The sequence below is a fragment of the Hemitrygon akajei genome, chromosome 7 (genome assembly GCF_048418815.1).
Source record: "Hemitrygon akajei chromosome 7, sHemAka1.3, whole genome shotgun sequence".
Lineage (NCBI taxonomy): Eukaryota > Metazoa > Chordata > Chondrichthyes > Myliobatiformes > Dasyatidae > Hemitrygon > Hemitrygon akajei.
Window position 1 is genome coordinate 177,477,660 of NC_133130.1, and position 16,753 is coordinate 177,494,412.

The 16,753-nt window shown below is 43.4% G+C and overlaps 1 protein-coding gene across 5 annotated transcripts in view; it reads right to left on the bottom strand.

The window, feature by feature from the left end:
* Positions 1-16,753, bottom strand: part of spaca9 (sperm acrosome associated 9) — a 54,820-nt gene that overhangs the window by 6,457 nt on the left and 31,610 nt on the right. For 4 of the 5 annotated variants that reach the window (XM_073052693.1, XM_073052691.1, XM_073052690.1 and 1 more), the window contains exon 4: positions 757-1,515. In XM_073052693.1, the coding sequence (XP_072908794.1) occupies positions 1,176-1,515 (340 nt within the window). In that variant the 3' untranslated portion in view covers positions 757-1,175. Of the gene's footprint in view, positions 1-756; positions 1,516-16,753 lie in introns of those variants that run through there. The other variant, XM_073052694.1, reaches the window with a different exon arrangement.

Consider the following 16,753-nt stretch of genomic DNA (forward strand, 5'->3'; position numbering starts at 1 on the left):
CATAAATTCTATAGTATTTCTTTATTTTCCTGTAAATACCTGCAAGTAAATGAATATCAAGGTAGGATATGCTGTCATATACATACTTTGATAGTAAATTTACTTTGACTTTGACTTAGGTGTCAGCTAAGGGTCAATGGCTCTAGATGGAAGATTGCGGGTATAGTGGTTTCCGAACATTTTCCTCAGCGACTCACTTTATGGTTCTCCAACTTACTTAAATAAGTTGGCTGGTCTATGGTCTGGATATTATTTAAAGGAGTGAAGACAGTAAACACTGGAGATTCTGCATGTGCTGGGAATCCAGAGCAAAACATAAAAAACGCTGGAGGAACTCAGCAGGTCAGGCAGCATCTATGGAAAGGAATAAACAGTCGACGTTTTGAGCCGAGACCCTTCATCAAGTTGGGAAGGGAAGGGGAAGAAAGCCAGAATAAGAAGGTGAGGGGGAAGGGAATTGGTAGAAGCTGGAAGGTGATAGGTGCAGCCAGGTGAGGGAGAAGGTGGGCAAAACTACTCCTCCCCCCAACTTTTTGCTCTAACTTCTCATCTTTTTTTCCAGTCCTGATAAAGGGTCTCTACCCAAACCGTTGGCTGTTTACTCTTTACCACAGAAGCTGCCTGGCCTGCTGAGGTCCTCCAGCATTTTGTGTGTGTTGATTATTTCTGATGTCCTGGGCAACATTTATCACAAAAAATAGATAATCTATCATTACCCTGTGAGCTGTGCTTCTTGTCACTGTCTATTACGACAGTGTCTTTGCCACAATGTACTACCTCACCTCCCCAAGCTTCAGAATACCCTGTGCTCATAAGACCATGAGACATCAGTGTAGAACTAGGTCACTCAGCTCCTCGAGTCTCCCCACCATTCCATCATTTATTATCCCTCTCAATCCCATTCTCCTGCCTTCTCTGTACTTACTTATAGGCTAGTATTTTGTAGGCTATAATTGCCAGCATTATTTTGAAAAATGAAGAGAGCCATCATTTTAGGGAGGAGCTCTTTGGAAAACGCCCGGAAAATATGTTGTACAGAAGTCCGCAACAACTCTTTTAATTTATTCAAGCTGCTGGAAACACTTGTCCCGATTGGAAGGGCAGGGCCTGGCATTAGGCCATCAGGACTGCAGGCAACCACTAACAATGGAGGGAACCTTGTATATTGCAAGGGCTCAGAGACCATTGGTTTTACCAGCTGGTACCCATGGTGGTTTGACCATTAAGGGCTTATTTTTCTTTTTGGTGGATGCTTTCCATTTCATGTATGTGATTTCACACTCTTTCATCTGCAGTGGAGCAGTTTGTGTGCTGCCCTCACTGTTCTCTTTTGGTTCCTCTCTCTTGTTGCAGTGAGCATACCTGTTGTTTTTAGCAGCTTCATACTGGGCTAACTCGATGTTGCCCATACCATCTTTTAAGTAATCTAGGGCAATTGGTAGGACGCTGATCACACCTCCATAGTGGTGCTTTGCTTCATCACAGCTCAGGTGGTTCAGTTCATCGTGAGGATATCTGCATCACAATAACACAGCAATGAAAGAGAAGCTGTAAGTGTTGTGTAGTTATTATAGCTTAGAAACTATGGCTCCACTATACCCCTGAACTTTAGCATAGAACAGAAAGCATGGTACAGGCCCTTCAGCCCTCAATGTTGGGCTGCCTCCTTAACCTACTCCTAGATCAATCTGAACTTCCTCTCCCACAGAGCCCTCCATTTTTCTTTCATTTGTTTTCCTATCTAAAACTCTTAAATGTCCATAATATATCAACCTCTACCACCATCCCGGGCAGTGAGCTCCATGCACCTACCACACTACGTGTAAAAAAAAATTACCTCTGACTTCTAACCTGTACCTTCCTCCTAACGGTGCCTCTTCATGTTAACCATTTCCATGCTGGGAAAAGTCTCAGCCTTTTGGCTAAGATCGAGTCTCTGCACTGTTCTTTCTTTCTCTCTTTCCCCCTCTATCCCCCCTCTCTTCCCCCCCCCACTCTATCTCTCTATCCCCCCCCTCTCTCTCTCTTTCTCTCTCTTCGATGTAGCAAAAACCTGCCCACTTTGTCATTCCAAACAACGGCTTCCTGAGATGCTAAGTGGAGACATTTCCTGCCACAGATATCAATAGGAAGTTCAATGTGAAGCATTCCATGGTTTGGGATACTTGACCCCATGAGGGAGCTGACAGCAACCTATGCATTTTCTCCCCAAATGCGCTAGTTCATCGAGGACTTGTCAACTAATCTCATCAAAAAGACAAATGGATGCCTTTAAATGGTCTCCACATCTGAAAATCAAAGAAGCAAATAATACCGGAATGCTAATACGGGGGCGGCGAGATGGAGATACATCTGCACCAAAGGAGGTGGAAGGCACTCCTGCAGGCCACCCTTGGGAAAGGTGTAGCACTTGCTCAGCCCCTCCCAGTCAGGATGACACAAAGCCATGGGAGCAGGTGGTGGGCAGTCGTATGAGCAGCCGGTGCATATCACGAGTCCTGGTTATGCGACCAGTGACACCAGGCAGACAGTCTCTGAAGAGTGTTGATAATGGCTGGGCACACCCATCTCATAAAGACACTGCCCAGAAGAAAGCAATGGAAAAACACTTCTTTGGAAAAATATATCAAGAATAATTATGGTCATGGAAAGACCACGACTGGCTATGTCGTACGACACGGCACATAAAGAACGAACGAGTGTGCACGAACATTTGGTGTGATGCTACATAAACTACTTTAATAACTGAGACTAAAGAAATTGAATGAACAATAATTAAGCAAGGAAAAGAGCACCAAGTCTACTATTGAAGTACTCAGCCTTAACTGGAATGTGATCATTTATATCTGTTGTCACGTGAACCAAGTCACCAGCGAGAAATAGCTGGTAAAAATGAAGTAGTCTTTTTTTATTTGACAAAGTGAGTCATGACAGGCATCATATTGAGACCCTTTTGGAGGAAGAGGCCTGCTCCACCCAACACTACTTGATGCTTTATATGCTAAAGTTCAAATGACAATTCAATATTTATAATGTATCTACAATGCTTTCCTTTGAATTATGGATAACTTTTACATCTCCTCCTTCACACCCACACCACAGATAGACAAATGGATTTTAAATCAGCATCGTCTGGCCTTCCAATGAACTGTGGTTCACGACTTTTAGGAACCTATTGTCCAGAGCTGCATTTTAAATTTAATTTACAGTCCATATTCAGATCTGAATATTGGTCGCTGAAGTTATTTGCTATATGTGCAAAGCCTAAAAAAATGCCCTAACAATTTCCTTAGACAATGCAGAGGATAGTGGCACTTCATGAACATACAAAAAATTAAGGTAAAAACACTTCGATTCTGAGACCTACAGTAATGTAGCTGCATACTTTTAGAGAGACTCTTTGACATTTCATCTACAATATACAGTATGGTTTTGGATTTTGTGGGGGCGGTTTATTCTGTCTTGAGTTGGATTTCCTGCCTGCGTTGGTTGTCAATGCAGACAGCAACTGTCAGTATGCCTCATGCCCTTAATGTGCAGTGATGCTCACACAAGAGGATTAATGATTGTGATGCTGTTACTCCAAGTTCCCTGCAAGAGGCAATCTGCATTTAATAACTGGAGATTAAAATGCCCACTGATTTGATAAAAAAATGCCCCAAGAGGTTCGAAAACAAAGTCTGTTCATCTTCCCTGTGGCAGGGCTTGTAAAATTATATCTTTTCCTGGAAGGATGGGGAGTGAAAATACATTGCAGTAACAAAATCATCAAATAAAGAAGACACAACTGACATTTGGGAGATTTGAAATGGTATATCTTTGTCTCGCTAATCAGCTTTCCAATACTCAAATATCCATCTATACATATTATGTGGCTTGGAGAAGCACAATTAAGTGACAAAGTACAGGAAGCAGGCAGACAGACAGTGCACGTTATTCAAGATTGTTATGGACTGGATGGACTGCTTTATTTGCAGCAATATTGAGTCATATTACACACCTGCCACTCGGCAACAGTTCAGGATGTTTGTGTTTATGTACCCCATATTGAGAATTTTATGTACACTCAGTGGCCATTTTATTAGGTACCCCTCATTAATGCAGATATCTAATCAGCCATCCATATGACATAAAAGCATGCAGACATGGTCAAGAGGTTCAGACCAAACATCAGAATGAGGAAGAGATGTGATCTAAGTGACTTTGATTGTCGAATGATTGTTGGTGCCAGACAGGGTGGTTTCAGTATGTCAGTAATTGCTGATCTCCTGGGATTTCTAAGTCTCTAGAATTTAAAGAATGGTGCACAAAACAAACATCATCCAGTGAGCGGCAGTTCTGTGGGAAAAAACACCTGAATAAGTCAGAGGAGAACGGCCAGGCTGGTCCGAGCTAACAGGAAGGCGACAATAATTCAAACAACCACATGTTACAACAGCGGTGTGCAGAAGAGCATCTCTAAATGCACAACACATCGGACCTTGAAGTGGTTGGGCTACAGCAGCAGAAGACCACAAACGTACACTTAATGGCCACTTAATTAGGAACAGGAGGCACCTAATAAAGTGGCCACTTAGTGTATTTCGCAGGTGAGCCTATAATAGGGACAGGTGACCTGTATGTTCAAGCAGAGTAGTGAGCACCTCAGGTATGTGTAAAATAGAGAAGGGAAATGCAGACTTACATTCATTAAATGGTGAGGGGTGTGAGGAGCTTTGCACTGATATACCACTGAATGCTTCTTCTCTGATTAATGTAGGTAATACTGCATCATTTGGTGGGTGTATTGTTCATTTATGATATCAGGCCTTTTGCCTTGCTTTAAGAATCCCAGTTCACAGATCAGTTCAATAAAAATGGAAATTAATTTTCTGCAGGGGTTTTGAGCACTGGAACCCCACTGTTAACGAGATTGGTGGGGTGGGAGGAAGAGGCTGATTATCAGTGTCAATCTTGATTAATCAGGCCATGCAGAGATATGGGGAGAAGGTAAGAGATTGGGGTTCAGAGGAAGAATGGATCAGCCATGATGAAATGGCAGAGCAGACTCGATGGGCCAAATGGACTAATTCTGCTCCTATATCTTACGGTCTAATCTATGCCCACATTAATGACGGGGCCAAAGAACACTGCAGCACAGAAACACGCCCTTTGGCCCATCTAGTCTGTACCAAACTGTTATTCTGCCTTGTCCAGACCTGTACCAGGACCTTCGCCTTCAATACTCCTCCCATCCATGTACTTATCCCAACGCCTCTTAAAGTTAAAATGGAACCTGCATCAATGGCTTCCGCTGGCAGCTCATTTCACACTTGCATCACCCTCCGAGTGAAGAAATTCCCCCTCAGGTTCCCATTAAGTATCTAATCTTTTAGCCTTAACATATGTCTTTTAGTTCTAGTCTCAGTGAATAAAGTCTGCTTGCATTTACCCTATCTATACACAGTGTAATTTTGTGTAGAGTGAGACAAGGGTGACCTGAACTTCTGGGTCTTTGTGATATGCTGCTAGTTAGATGCTTCACTGGAGCAGACAGAAAGCAGACAGGTGCCAGCAGCAGAACTGGGGAGGCAGGAGGTTGACACCCATGGGACATCACTATTAAGGAGAAAGCTGTGAGGGGGGGGGCGTTTCAGAAAGGTTCTACTGAAAGGAAGGAGGACGGTGGCTGAGGTGGCCATAGACTTTGTGCACAATTTCCATCATGGGATTACTCAGTACCCTGGCATTAAAAGGAGTGAATAGAAAAACTTTTTTTAAAAAGTTGCATCTAATTGGGTCGCTTCTTTGGACTAGACTGTTTGGTTATTTCTGCTTCACATATCTTATTTTCAATCTTGGATTCACTTCTGATCAGTAGGAAAGCCACAGGGATATTACTCACTCAGGCCGGAGTTGAATGTATAGTTGGGACTGGGAGCTGGGTAAGTCAAAGAGTCCAAGTCCACTGGAGGCCGAAGATGGCCTGAGCTGGGGTTGGAGGACTGGGACAAAATGTCTTGTCATTTGTTGTTGCTCTGCCAGGCATTGTGGGCGTGACTGTGTGGGTACACTTGTAGGCTGCCCCTTACGCACTCTTAGATGTGTCAGTTGCTAACACAAACAACACAATTCATTGTATGTTTCAATGTACATGTGATAAATAAATCTGAATCTGAAGACTCACTGTGTATTGAGTAAATATATTCTTACTTCAATTTGTTCTGATTTAGCAAAGTCTTGAGTTTAAAATAACCATGAAGGGGAGAAGAAGTACATTGATCATTTACTGAGACCACACAAGGATTGTTTGAACTCTGAAGACCATTCCTTGCTGATGATGAATGTCTTCTGGGTCCACCAACTGGTGGCACCGCTTGGCTTTTGTGGGCTTATCTCCTGCTGGTCTTGGTCCTCCCTTTGTACTTCCTGAGGCAATTCTAAATATCTCCTCTGGATGGCGCAGTTGTGGACACAAATGGCAGGATGTGCGCAGAGGCTGTATTGTTGGATTCAGTCAAAGAGAAATACAGCACGGATACAGGCCATTCAGCCCAACTGCCCATGCTGATCACAGCCTCCTCCCTCCTAGTCCTTCAGCCTATAAACCTCCAAGCCCCTCGCCTCCATATATTGTACCTATCTAAATGCCTTTTAAAAGTTTCAGTTGTATCCACTTTGACCACTTCCTCTGGAAGATCATTCCAGGTACTCAGCACCCTCTGTGCAAAGAAGTTACTTCTCTCATCTCTTTAAAAGATCCTCAGGAAACTGAACCACAGCTCTCTGGTTCACTCAGTAACGCCCTTATTTGGTTCTCTCCCATGGTGGACCAGTTCTGGACAGAATTCGAAACTTTGTATAGAAGGCACACACTTTGGCTTCAGTGAGGTCCCTGTGACTGATTTAGGCTGACTGAGGGGCTGGTGCAATAGAGATGCACTGTTGTTGCTGCCGACTCATGGCAATTCTATGGATAGTGTAGGGTTTTCGTGGCAAGATACAAGTGTAGATTGCCAGGCCTTTCTTCTGTGCAGATACTGCTGCTGCCCAGGCTGGAACCTGGCTGGATTCGAACTCCATCTGCCTTGAAGTCTAGTACTGATACCAATATATCATCAGCTGGCCTCAGGGATGCACTGTAGCCACTGTAAAATACCTGAGAGCACTCATGCATCATTTGCTGCCTGTGGTAACACATCAGATGTATATCCATAGAGAAGAGACCTTCCTAGTGTAAAACAGCCAGAGAGTAATGGGACAATGAATGGACAAATAATGCAGCCAATCTTGGGTGCACTTCCTCTTTGGTTGACAGCATCTTTGCAGGAAGTGGTTGGTTGACCTTGCAAGAAACCATCTATCAAATCAATCTAATCACTCCGTGGTCAGCCTGCTGACTGGTGTTACCTTTTACAGGCTGTGCTTTGTAGCTGTGCGTGTGTCCCAATACACCACTCCAATTCTTGCTCCAACAGAGGACATAGATTTGTGATGCCCATCTGTCTGCCTTCCTTAGATTCCTGGACTAACAGAGTCACCTGCCCCTGTCAAAACTGTGACTTAATGATCTCCTACTTGTTAGAGTGAGTGGCAAAGTGGAGGTACGTCTCTACCGAAGGAGGTCTAAGGTGCTCCTTCCTTCTGCTAGCCTGCAGGCCACCCTTGGGCAAGGTGTAGCACCTGCTCAGGCCCCAACCTCCGATCAAGGTCACGTGAAGCCAAGGGAGCAGGTGATGGATGGTCATATGAGCAGCCAATGCATATCACAAATCCTGGTTATGCAACCACTGACGCCAACCAGACAAACTCTGAGGTGTATTGACAATGGCTGTGGTCACCTGTCTTGTAAAGACACTGCCCAGAAGAAGGCACTGGTAAACCACTTCTGTAGAAAATTTTTACCAAGAACCATCATGGTCATGGAAAGACCATGATTACCCATGTCATACAACATGGCGCATAACAAAGGAACAAACTTATTAGTAAAGCCAGGCCGTCTCTAGTGGACTTGGACTTCTGAGGTCAAGAGAGTGGAACTGCCCCGATGCAATGACTTAACCACTTTAAAAACTCTCCCACACAGGTTCTGTCATTGTAAACACCAGTTATAGTGCAAGATATAAAATCTTGATATATGTGCAAAATAGAGAGCAAAAATGTTGGTAGTAATGAGAAGGCATATCCAAGGGAGTGGGGGTCCTTAATGATGGATGCCTCCTTTCTGAGGCATCAGTTTTTCAAAATACCCTTGATGATGGAACATTGTCCCACTTGATGGATGATAAATAATGTCTTGCCTGGAAATACATACAGTAATGGTACATATTTGATCCCGTATAGTGTAAGACATGTTAGGGGTTGAGGCCAAGATTTGTTTACATCTGAAGTGACGTTACAAGATGGCAAATAATAGGACCAAGTTAAGGAGATTAATCCACTCCATTATTTAATTTTACACATCTGGTCTTCACTCTGATGTAATATATGATTTGCCAACAATACTCTGCCGGGATATCTGCTGTGTGCCTGGAGACCCGGGATCTTTGCGATCTTCAGACCCAGAGCCCGAAAAAGTGACATAACGGACTTTTAATGTCGTAAACCAGCGAGTTGTTTGTTATGTCTCCCCGTTCGCTGGGAAAATGGAGACACCTCTCTCTCCCTTATTTGGGGGAGAGGGAGAGGGGAAGAGAGAGAGAGGGGAAGAGAGAGGGAGGGGGAGAGAGGGAGGGGGAGAGAGGGGGAGGGAGAGGGGAGGGAGAGGGAGAGGGGAGGGAGAGGGGAGAGGGAGAGAGAGAGTGTGTGAGTGAGTGAGTGAGTGAGTGAATGAGAGTGTGAGTGAGTGAGTGAGTGAGTGAGAGAGTGTGTGAGTGAGTGAGTAAGTGAGTGAGTGAGTGAGTGAGTGAGTGAGTGAGTTGGGGGTTGCGGTATGTGAAATACCGGGTGAAACGTGAAGTCTTTGGGGTAACTACAAGTCTGTGTCTTTGCTATTGCTTTGCTCACGCTTGAGTGCTCGGTCGCAGTGCCGAAGCGTTTTTTTCCCGGTGGGGGGAGGGGTGATTGTGGCTCGCTGCCGCTTACGTGCCCGACGGGGGAGATGGGGGTGTACTTTGGGGTTCTAACACTTAACTGTTGTTCATTCTTTGGGGCACTCCTCTGTTTTCATGGATGGTTGCAAAGTAAAGGCATTTCAGGATGTATATTGTATACATTTCCCTGACATTAAATTGGACCTTTGAACCTTTGATATATTGGGTTTCTATCTAATAAAGTCTTAAAATGCGCCATTAACATTCATTTCAGGAGAACCAGAATATAAAAGCAGGGAGGTAATATTGAGACTTTATAAAGCACTGGTGAGGCCTCACTTGAGAGTATTGTGAGCAGCTCTGGGTCCATCATCTTAGAAAGGGGGCCAGCTGGCAGTGCAGTGGCATCAGTGCCGGACTTTGAGGCAGTTGGTCCTGAGATTGAATCCGGCCGGGTCCCAACCTGGGCAGCAACAGTAGCTGTACAGAAAAAAGGCCTGGCAATCTACTTCCGTATCTTGGCACAAAAACCCTATAGACAACTACACGATCCATAGGGTTGCCATGAGTCAATGACCACTCTTCAACACTCAGCAACAACAACATCTTAGAAAGGATGTGCTGGCTGGCACTGGAGCAGGTTCACGAAAATGATTCTAGGATTGAACGGCTTGTCACGTGAAGAGCGTTTGATGGCTTAGGGCCTGTATTTACTAGGATTCAGTAAAATGAGGGGTGACCTATTGAATAGTGAAATGCCTTGAGAGAGTGCATGTGGAGAGGATGTTTCCAACAGTGAGAGTCTAAGACCAGAGGACACAGCTTCAGAATTGAGGGGCATCCTTTTAGAATGGAGACAAGGAGGAATTTCTTTAGCCAGAGATTGGCGACTCTGTGGAATTCATTGCCACAGGGAACTGTGGAGGCCATGTCTTTATGTATATTTAAGGCAGAGGTTGATAGATTCCTAGCATGAACGGATACGGGGGGGGGGGGCAGGAGATTAGGGCTAGGAGGAAAAATGGATCAGCAATGATGAAATGGTGGAGCATACTTGATGAGCCAAATAGTCTAATTCTGCTCCTATATCTTATGGTCTTATGGTTTTATTAATCCACTCCATCATTTAATTTTAAACATCTGGCTTTCACTCTGATGTAATATATGATTTGATATATTGATTTTCTATCTGATAATGTCTTAAACTTTCTGAACCTCTGCTGCAAATGGTAAGATAGAATAGGGTGGGAAAGAATAGGATAAGTTAGCTAGGGATAGAATAGTGGGGAGAAAGGTAAGATAGGCTAGAATCCGTGTTGGGGAGGTGAGTATGTACTAAGATAAGGTTGATTCTGTAATTTTTGACATTCTGTGATCCATATAAACACGGACACTGTTTCTGTGTGTTGCTAAAATCCAGGTCAGATGAGTTAAACTCACAAAGAAATATTGAAGGAGGCAATTTGAGAGAAACTTTTTTGCTTGTAATTACGATTTGAAAGTTGTAAGTTAGTAATTATACATATGTTGAATCTCTGTTTACTTTCTGATCCTTAGGATTCTCCAGGGAGTCAAAAATGGTGAGCAGTCTTAATTCTAATAATTTATTTCAAACATACAAGTACTAGGCAAACCAAATAAAGGGCTGAGAAATGAACGAATGGAGGTGAGGGGTGAATGCGAGGGCCAAAGATGAAAGGAATAAAGATGGCACCTCTGAAAGATCCATCACTTTTATAGATGATTAAAACAATTACATCACATGGGTAATATGCAATGAGAAAGGTGATAAACCATTGGTTTAGCTGTTGTACCGCTTTCTGCCAATGAGTGGGGATGAACCACCACCTACTGTGAAAAATACATGAGTACAAATCTTATAAAAAGTATTACTAAAAATCACAATGGTTTACAACACATAAAACACATGTGTTAGGAGGTTAGGTTTTCATGTAAACTTTCATATTAAATCATATATTTTCCTGAGAATTCTACTGAGTTTTTTTTCCAGCTAAACTTCATTTCCTTGTTCACTTGAAAAGTGAACAACATTGTTGATTGTTTCTATTTAAGCAGTTTCAATAAAACCGATGTTTCTTCTATTCTAAATACACACCACTGATGTCCTGATTTCTATTAATACAATATTTATGTTCAATTCTTATATATCTAATTAGCTTATTTTCTGAGAAACCAATCAATAATGGGTCGATTGAAAAATTTGATCCTCATTATATCCAGAAGAGGGAACACTTGTTAGGAGATGCATAGTGATACTTTGCTTGGGTGCTTCTTGCAAAGTCCTTCCCCCAAAATTACACAGAAGAACCAGAGGATCAGTGCACTTCCCATGAAAACTAAGTGAATAGAGAGAGGTTGCTAGACACCATTGGTGTCAGAGAGGAGTTGGACAAAATGGAAGGTACCAGAATCAGAATCAGAATAAGGTTTATTATCACTGGCATGTGACATGAAATTTGTTAACTTAGCAGCAGCAGTTCAATGCAATACATAATCTAACAGAGAGAAAAAAAATAAATGAACAAGTAATTCAATATATTGAATAGATTTTGAAAAATGTGCAAAAACAGAAATACTGTATATTAAAAAAAAGTGAGGCAGTGTCCAAAGATTCAATGTCCATTTAGGAATCGGATGGCAGAGAGGAAGAAGCTGTTCCTGAATCACTGAGTATGTGTGCCTTCAGAATTCTGAACCACCTATTTGATGGTAACAGTGAGAAAAGGGCATGCTCTGGGTGCTGGAGGTCCTTAATAAGTGACGCTACCTTTCTGAGACACTGCTCCCTGAAGATGTCCTGAGGGCTTTGCAGGCTAATACCCAAGATGGAGCGGACTAGATTTACAACCTTCTGCAGCTTCTTTCGGTCCTGTACAGTAGCCCCTCCATACCAGACAGTGATGTAGCCTGTCAGAATGCTCTCCATGGTACAACTATAGAAGTTTTTGAATGTATTTGATGACATGCTAAATCTCTTCAAACTTCTGATGTATTATAGCCACTGTCTTGCCTTCCTTATAACTACATCAATATGTTGGGACCAGGTTAGATTCTCAGAGATCTTGACACCCAGGAACTTGAAGCTGCTCACTCTCTCCACTTCTGATCCCTCTATGAGGATTGGTATGTGTTCCTTCATCTTACCCTTCCTAAAGTCCACAATCAGCTCTTTCATCTTACTGACGTTGAGTGGCAGGTTGTTGTTGCGGCACCATTTCACTGTTGTTGTTGTTCGTCCTTCGGAGTCGAAGACGACCACGACTTCTGTCAGGTGGAGGGTTTGTGACTGTGGGTCCGGAGGTGACTGGTGAGGCCAATCCGGGCCCTGAAAGCTTGCCCACATGTGGGACACATGAGGGTAGGTGCTGCAGTGGAAGTGGAGGTAGCTCAAGCCTTGCGCGCGGCGCATTTCCTCTGAGCCTCTGCAATTTCACTAGTTGGCATATCTCTCTCCTGTATGCCCTCTAGTCACCACCTGCGATTCTACCAACAATGATTGTATCGTCAGCAAATTTATAGATGATGTTCGAGCTATGCCTAGCTACAGTGTCATGTGTATATAGAGAGAAGAGCAGTGGGCTAAGCACACACCCCTGAGGTGCTTTAAAAGCTGAAACATCAATAACAGGAGTTACCTAGTTGCTTTTCTAATTTAAAGAGCAAACACGAGGAAATCTGCAGATGCTGGAAGTTCGTTAGTCCTGACGAAGGGTCTCGGCCCGAAACGTTGACAGTGCTTCTCCTTATAGATGCTGCCTGGCCTGCTGTGTTCCACCAGCATTTTGTGTGTGTTGTTTGCTTTTCTAATTACTGTTTTTTGAGTTTTTGATGGGCACAAACTGGTTAGCCAGGTCCAAACTTCACAGTAATTAAATACACTTGGTGTGATTAAGATAGTCTAAAAATTTGTATACTTCCTTCATGTCATCACCAGTTGAGGTGCAGGAATTCAGAAACAGCTGCAAAGGATTGCGAACTCAGTCAACTCCATTATGGGCACTAGCCTCCCAACAATCAAGGACATCTTCATAGACAATGCCTCATCAAGGTAGCATCAATCATCATGGACCCTCACCAACCAGGACCTGCCCTCTTCTCATGACCACCACCAGTGAGAAGGTACAGGAACATGAAGAAACACACTCAAAGTTTTAACAAACAACTTCTCCTCCTCCACCATTAGATGCTGAACTAACCATGAATCAATAAACACCACCTCACCTTTTTGCACTACTTTTTTTTAAATATTTCTTATTGTAACTTTTACCCATTATTAATGACAGTACCAGTAGCAGTTTCCTGTTGTATATTTCACAACATATCATATATTCAATATATGTTAACTTCCACATCTGCAGAATATTTTTATCGGTTAATATTATTTTATGTGCTGTATATGCAATTTACTGAGAGAGTTCACTGTTATTGTCATTGTGGCTATATACGTCTCCTGGGGAAGCGCTGTATGAACTCTACAGCCCCATCAGTGAATTGCAAACCATACACCCAATGGTTTAATTATTGTTGCTGGCTACCTCAACCACGCTAATTTAAAAACAGTCCTGCCTAAATTCTATTAGCACATTGGCTTTGCTATCATAGGTGAGAACACATTAGACCTGGTTCATACTAACATCTCTGGTACATACAAAGCCTCTTCCTGACCTCGGATTCTCGGACCATTTATCTGTTATGCTATTCCTGCATACCAAACGCTGATTAAAGAAGTTCAAAAAGAGATTAAGACCTGTCCAGAAGCATTGAGAGACCTTTTTGAAAACATGGACTGGAACACATTCAAGAAGGTGGCTACCTATGACCATCATATTAACAATGATGAGTATGCGAGATCTCTGATTGGCTACATAGAGAAGTGTATTGAGAACAGGTCTCGATGAAGGGTCTTGGCCCAAAACATCTACTGTTTACTCTTTTCCATGGATGCTGCCTGACCTGCTGAATTCCTCCAGCATTTTGGATTTCCAGCATCTGTAGATTTTCTCTTGTATTGAAAACATCACCATTATTAAACACATCCACGTGAGGGCAAATCAGAAGCCACGGCTCACAGATGTCTGAGCAAGGCTGAGAGACTGCGATACTGCCTTCAAATTGGGAGGGATAAGACAACTCTCAGCTAGAGCTGTGCTTTCCTGTGCCATCAGGAAGGCAAAACGGGATTATTCACAGAGAATATACACCCATTTCTGTGATACCAGAGACACAAGGTGCATGTGGCAGCGCATTCATACTACAATGGACTACAAGTCCACCTACCACTTCAACAAAAGTGATACTTCTTTTCCTGATAGGCTGAATGCCTTTTATGCTCAATTTGATGTATTAGGCGATGTGCTAGTGAAGAAGGCCCCCCTGGTGTAAGGGAGACTCTAACCAGGGTCAACCCATGCTATACTGTGGGGCCTGATAATGTACCTGGTCAGGTGCTGAGGAACTGTGCAGTTCAGTTAACAGAGGTTCCAACAGATATCTTTAACGCCTCTCTGGAACAGTTCACTGTCCCCTCAGATTCAAGCCAGCCACCATCATCCCAGTGCTCAAAAGGGTAACAGTAACGTGCCTCAATGACTATCGTCGAGTGGCACTGACCTTAACAATAATGAGGTGCTTTAGCAGCTGGTTATGGATCACATTACGTCCCATCTTCCTGCTGCAGTGGACCTTCTCCAGTTCGCATTTTGCTCAAATCAGTCCACTGGTGATGCCATAACCTCTGCACTCCACTCCGTCTTGTCCCAACTGAAAAATGGCACCTCATGCGCCAGGATGCTGTTTATCGACTTCAGCTCGGCATTTAATATGATCATCCCTCAGAAGCTGGTGGGTAAACACTCCTCGTTGGGTCTCAACACCTCCCTCTGTAACTGGATCCTAGACTTTTTGACAGAAAGGCCACAGTCAGTCTGTGTTGGCATACACACCTCTAGCTCCATCAAGCTGGGCACCGGCGCTCCCCAGGTCTGCAAGCTCTGCCTGCTGCTTTTCGTGCTGCTGATGTGTGATGGAACTGCTAGATCCAGTTCAAACCGAATCATCAAGTTCACTGATGATACAACAGTGGTTAGCCTCATCAACAACAAAGAGGGGGAAGAGTAGCTGGAAGAAAAGTGTGACCACATCAACTTGAGTTTCAACGTGGACAAGACCAACGAGACTTTAGGTCCTCACTGTAACTCCTCACTGCACTTACATGGAGAGTTAGGAGCGCCAAGTTTCTTGGAGTGCGCATAACAGACGGTCTCATCTGGTCCTTCAACACCACCACTTTGGTCAAGTAAACACAATAGTATCTTCACTTCCTGGGCATATTGAAGCAAGTGAGGCTCCCCTGCGCCCCCATTCTAAACAATTTTTACAGGAGCACCTTTGAGAGTGTTCTGTCATCTGGTACGGCAATTACAAGGCATCTGATGCAAGTCCCTACAAAGGATTGCGAGGACTTCTGAGAGGAGCTTTGGGGTCTCTCTCCCACCCATGTGAGATATTTTTCTACAGAGTTGGTTTGCCATTGCATTCTTCTGGGCAGTGTCTTTATAAAACAGGTGGCCCCAGCCATTATCAGTTCTCTTCGGAGATTGTCTGCGAGACATCAGTGGTCACATAACCAGCATTTGTGATATGCATCAGCTACTCTACGACCATCCACCACCTGCTCCCATGACTTCAAATGATCCAGGACCTGATTGGTGGGGGGGGGGGGGGTAGGCTAAGCAGCTGCTACACCTTGCCCAAGGGTGACTTGCAGGCTAGCGGAGGGAAGGAGAACCTTTCACCTCCGTCCATAGAGACGTATCTCCACCCCACCACCCAAAAGACTGTAACAGGGCAGCAAGTAAATATTATTGATGGATATCTGGATCATGCAGGAACCCATCAAGCACATTCCAAAGGATAAGGGCAGCAAGGTGTGTTTAGAATAAATGAGGCCTGAAACCAAGGAGAAAAATAAAAGTTTCGCAAAACCTTCTCCCAAAATCACAGAGGATCAATGCACCTCCTATGAAAAATAAGTGGCATGAAAAGAGGTTGGTAAACACCGTTGATAGTGTGACAAGCATGAGTATGCAGAGGAGGGCATTAACAGGGACTTAGACAATCTTCCCCCACCCCCAATCCCATTAATCATTAAGCACATTATGTACATGACCATTTGTGCTTACAGGGTATCTCTAAATGTAATCCAATTTAAACTTTAGCCTGTACCCTGACTTGCTGCATAGCCCTGGCAATGTAACATTCATTTTACATAAACAAAGGCTGAACAGGGGCCTTAAGTCCCATGCCACCAGGTATAGGAACAGTTATTACCCTTTAGCCATCAGACTCCTGATCCAGCATCGATAATTTCACTCATCTCAACGGTGAACTGATTCTACAAACTATGGACTCACCTTCAAGAAGTCTACGACTCATGTTTTCAATACTAGTTATCCATCTATTTATTTATTGTTTCTTTTTGTATTTGCACAGTTTGTCTTTTTTGCACATTGGTTGTCTGTCTTTGTGTGCAGTTTTTCAATGATTCAAATATATTTTGTTATACTGTGAATTCCCACAAGAAAATGGATCTCAGGGTAGTTAATGATGACATATACATACTTTGATAATATATTTACTTTGAACTTTGAGGAATTTATGTACAATGAATGGCACCTCAAAGTCATATTTTACAAAATATGATGGCAGGGCTGAAGAGGTAA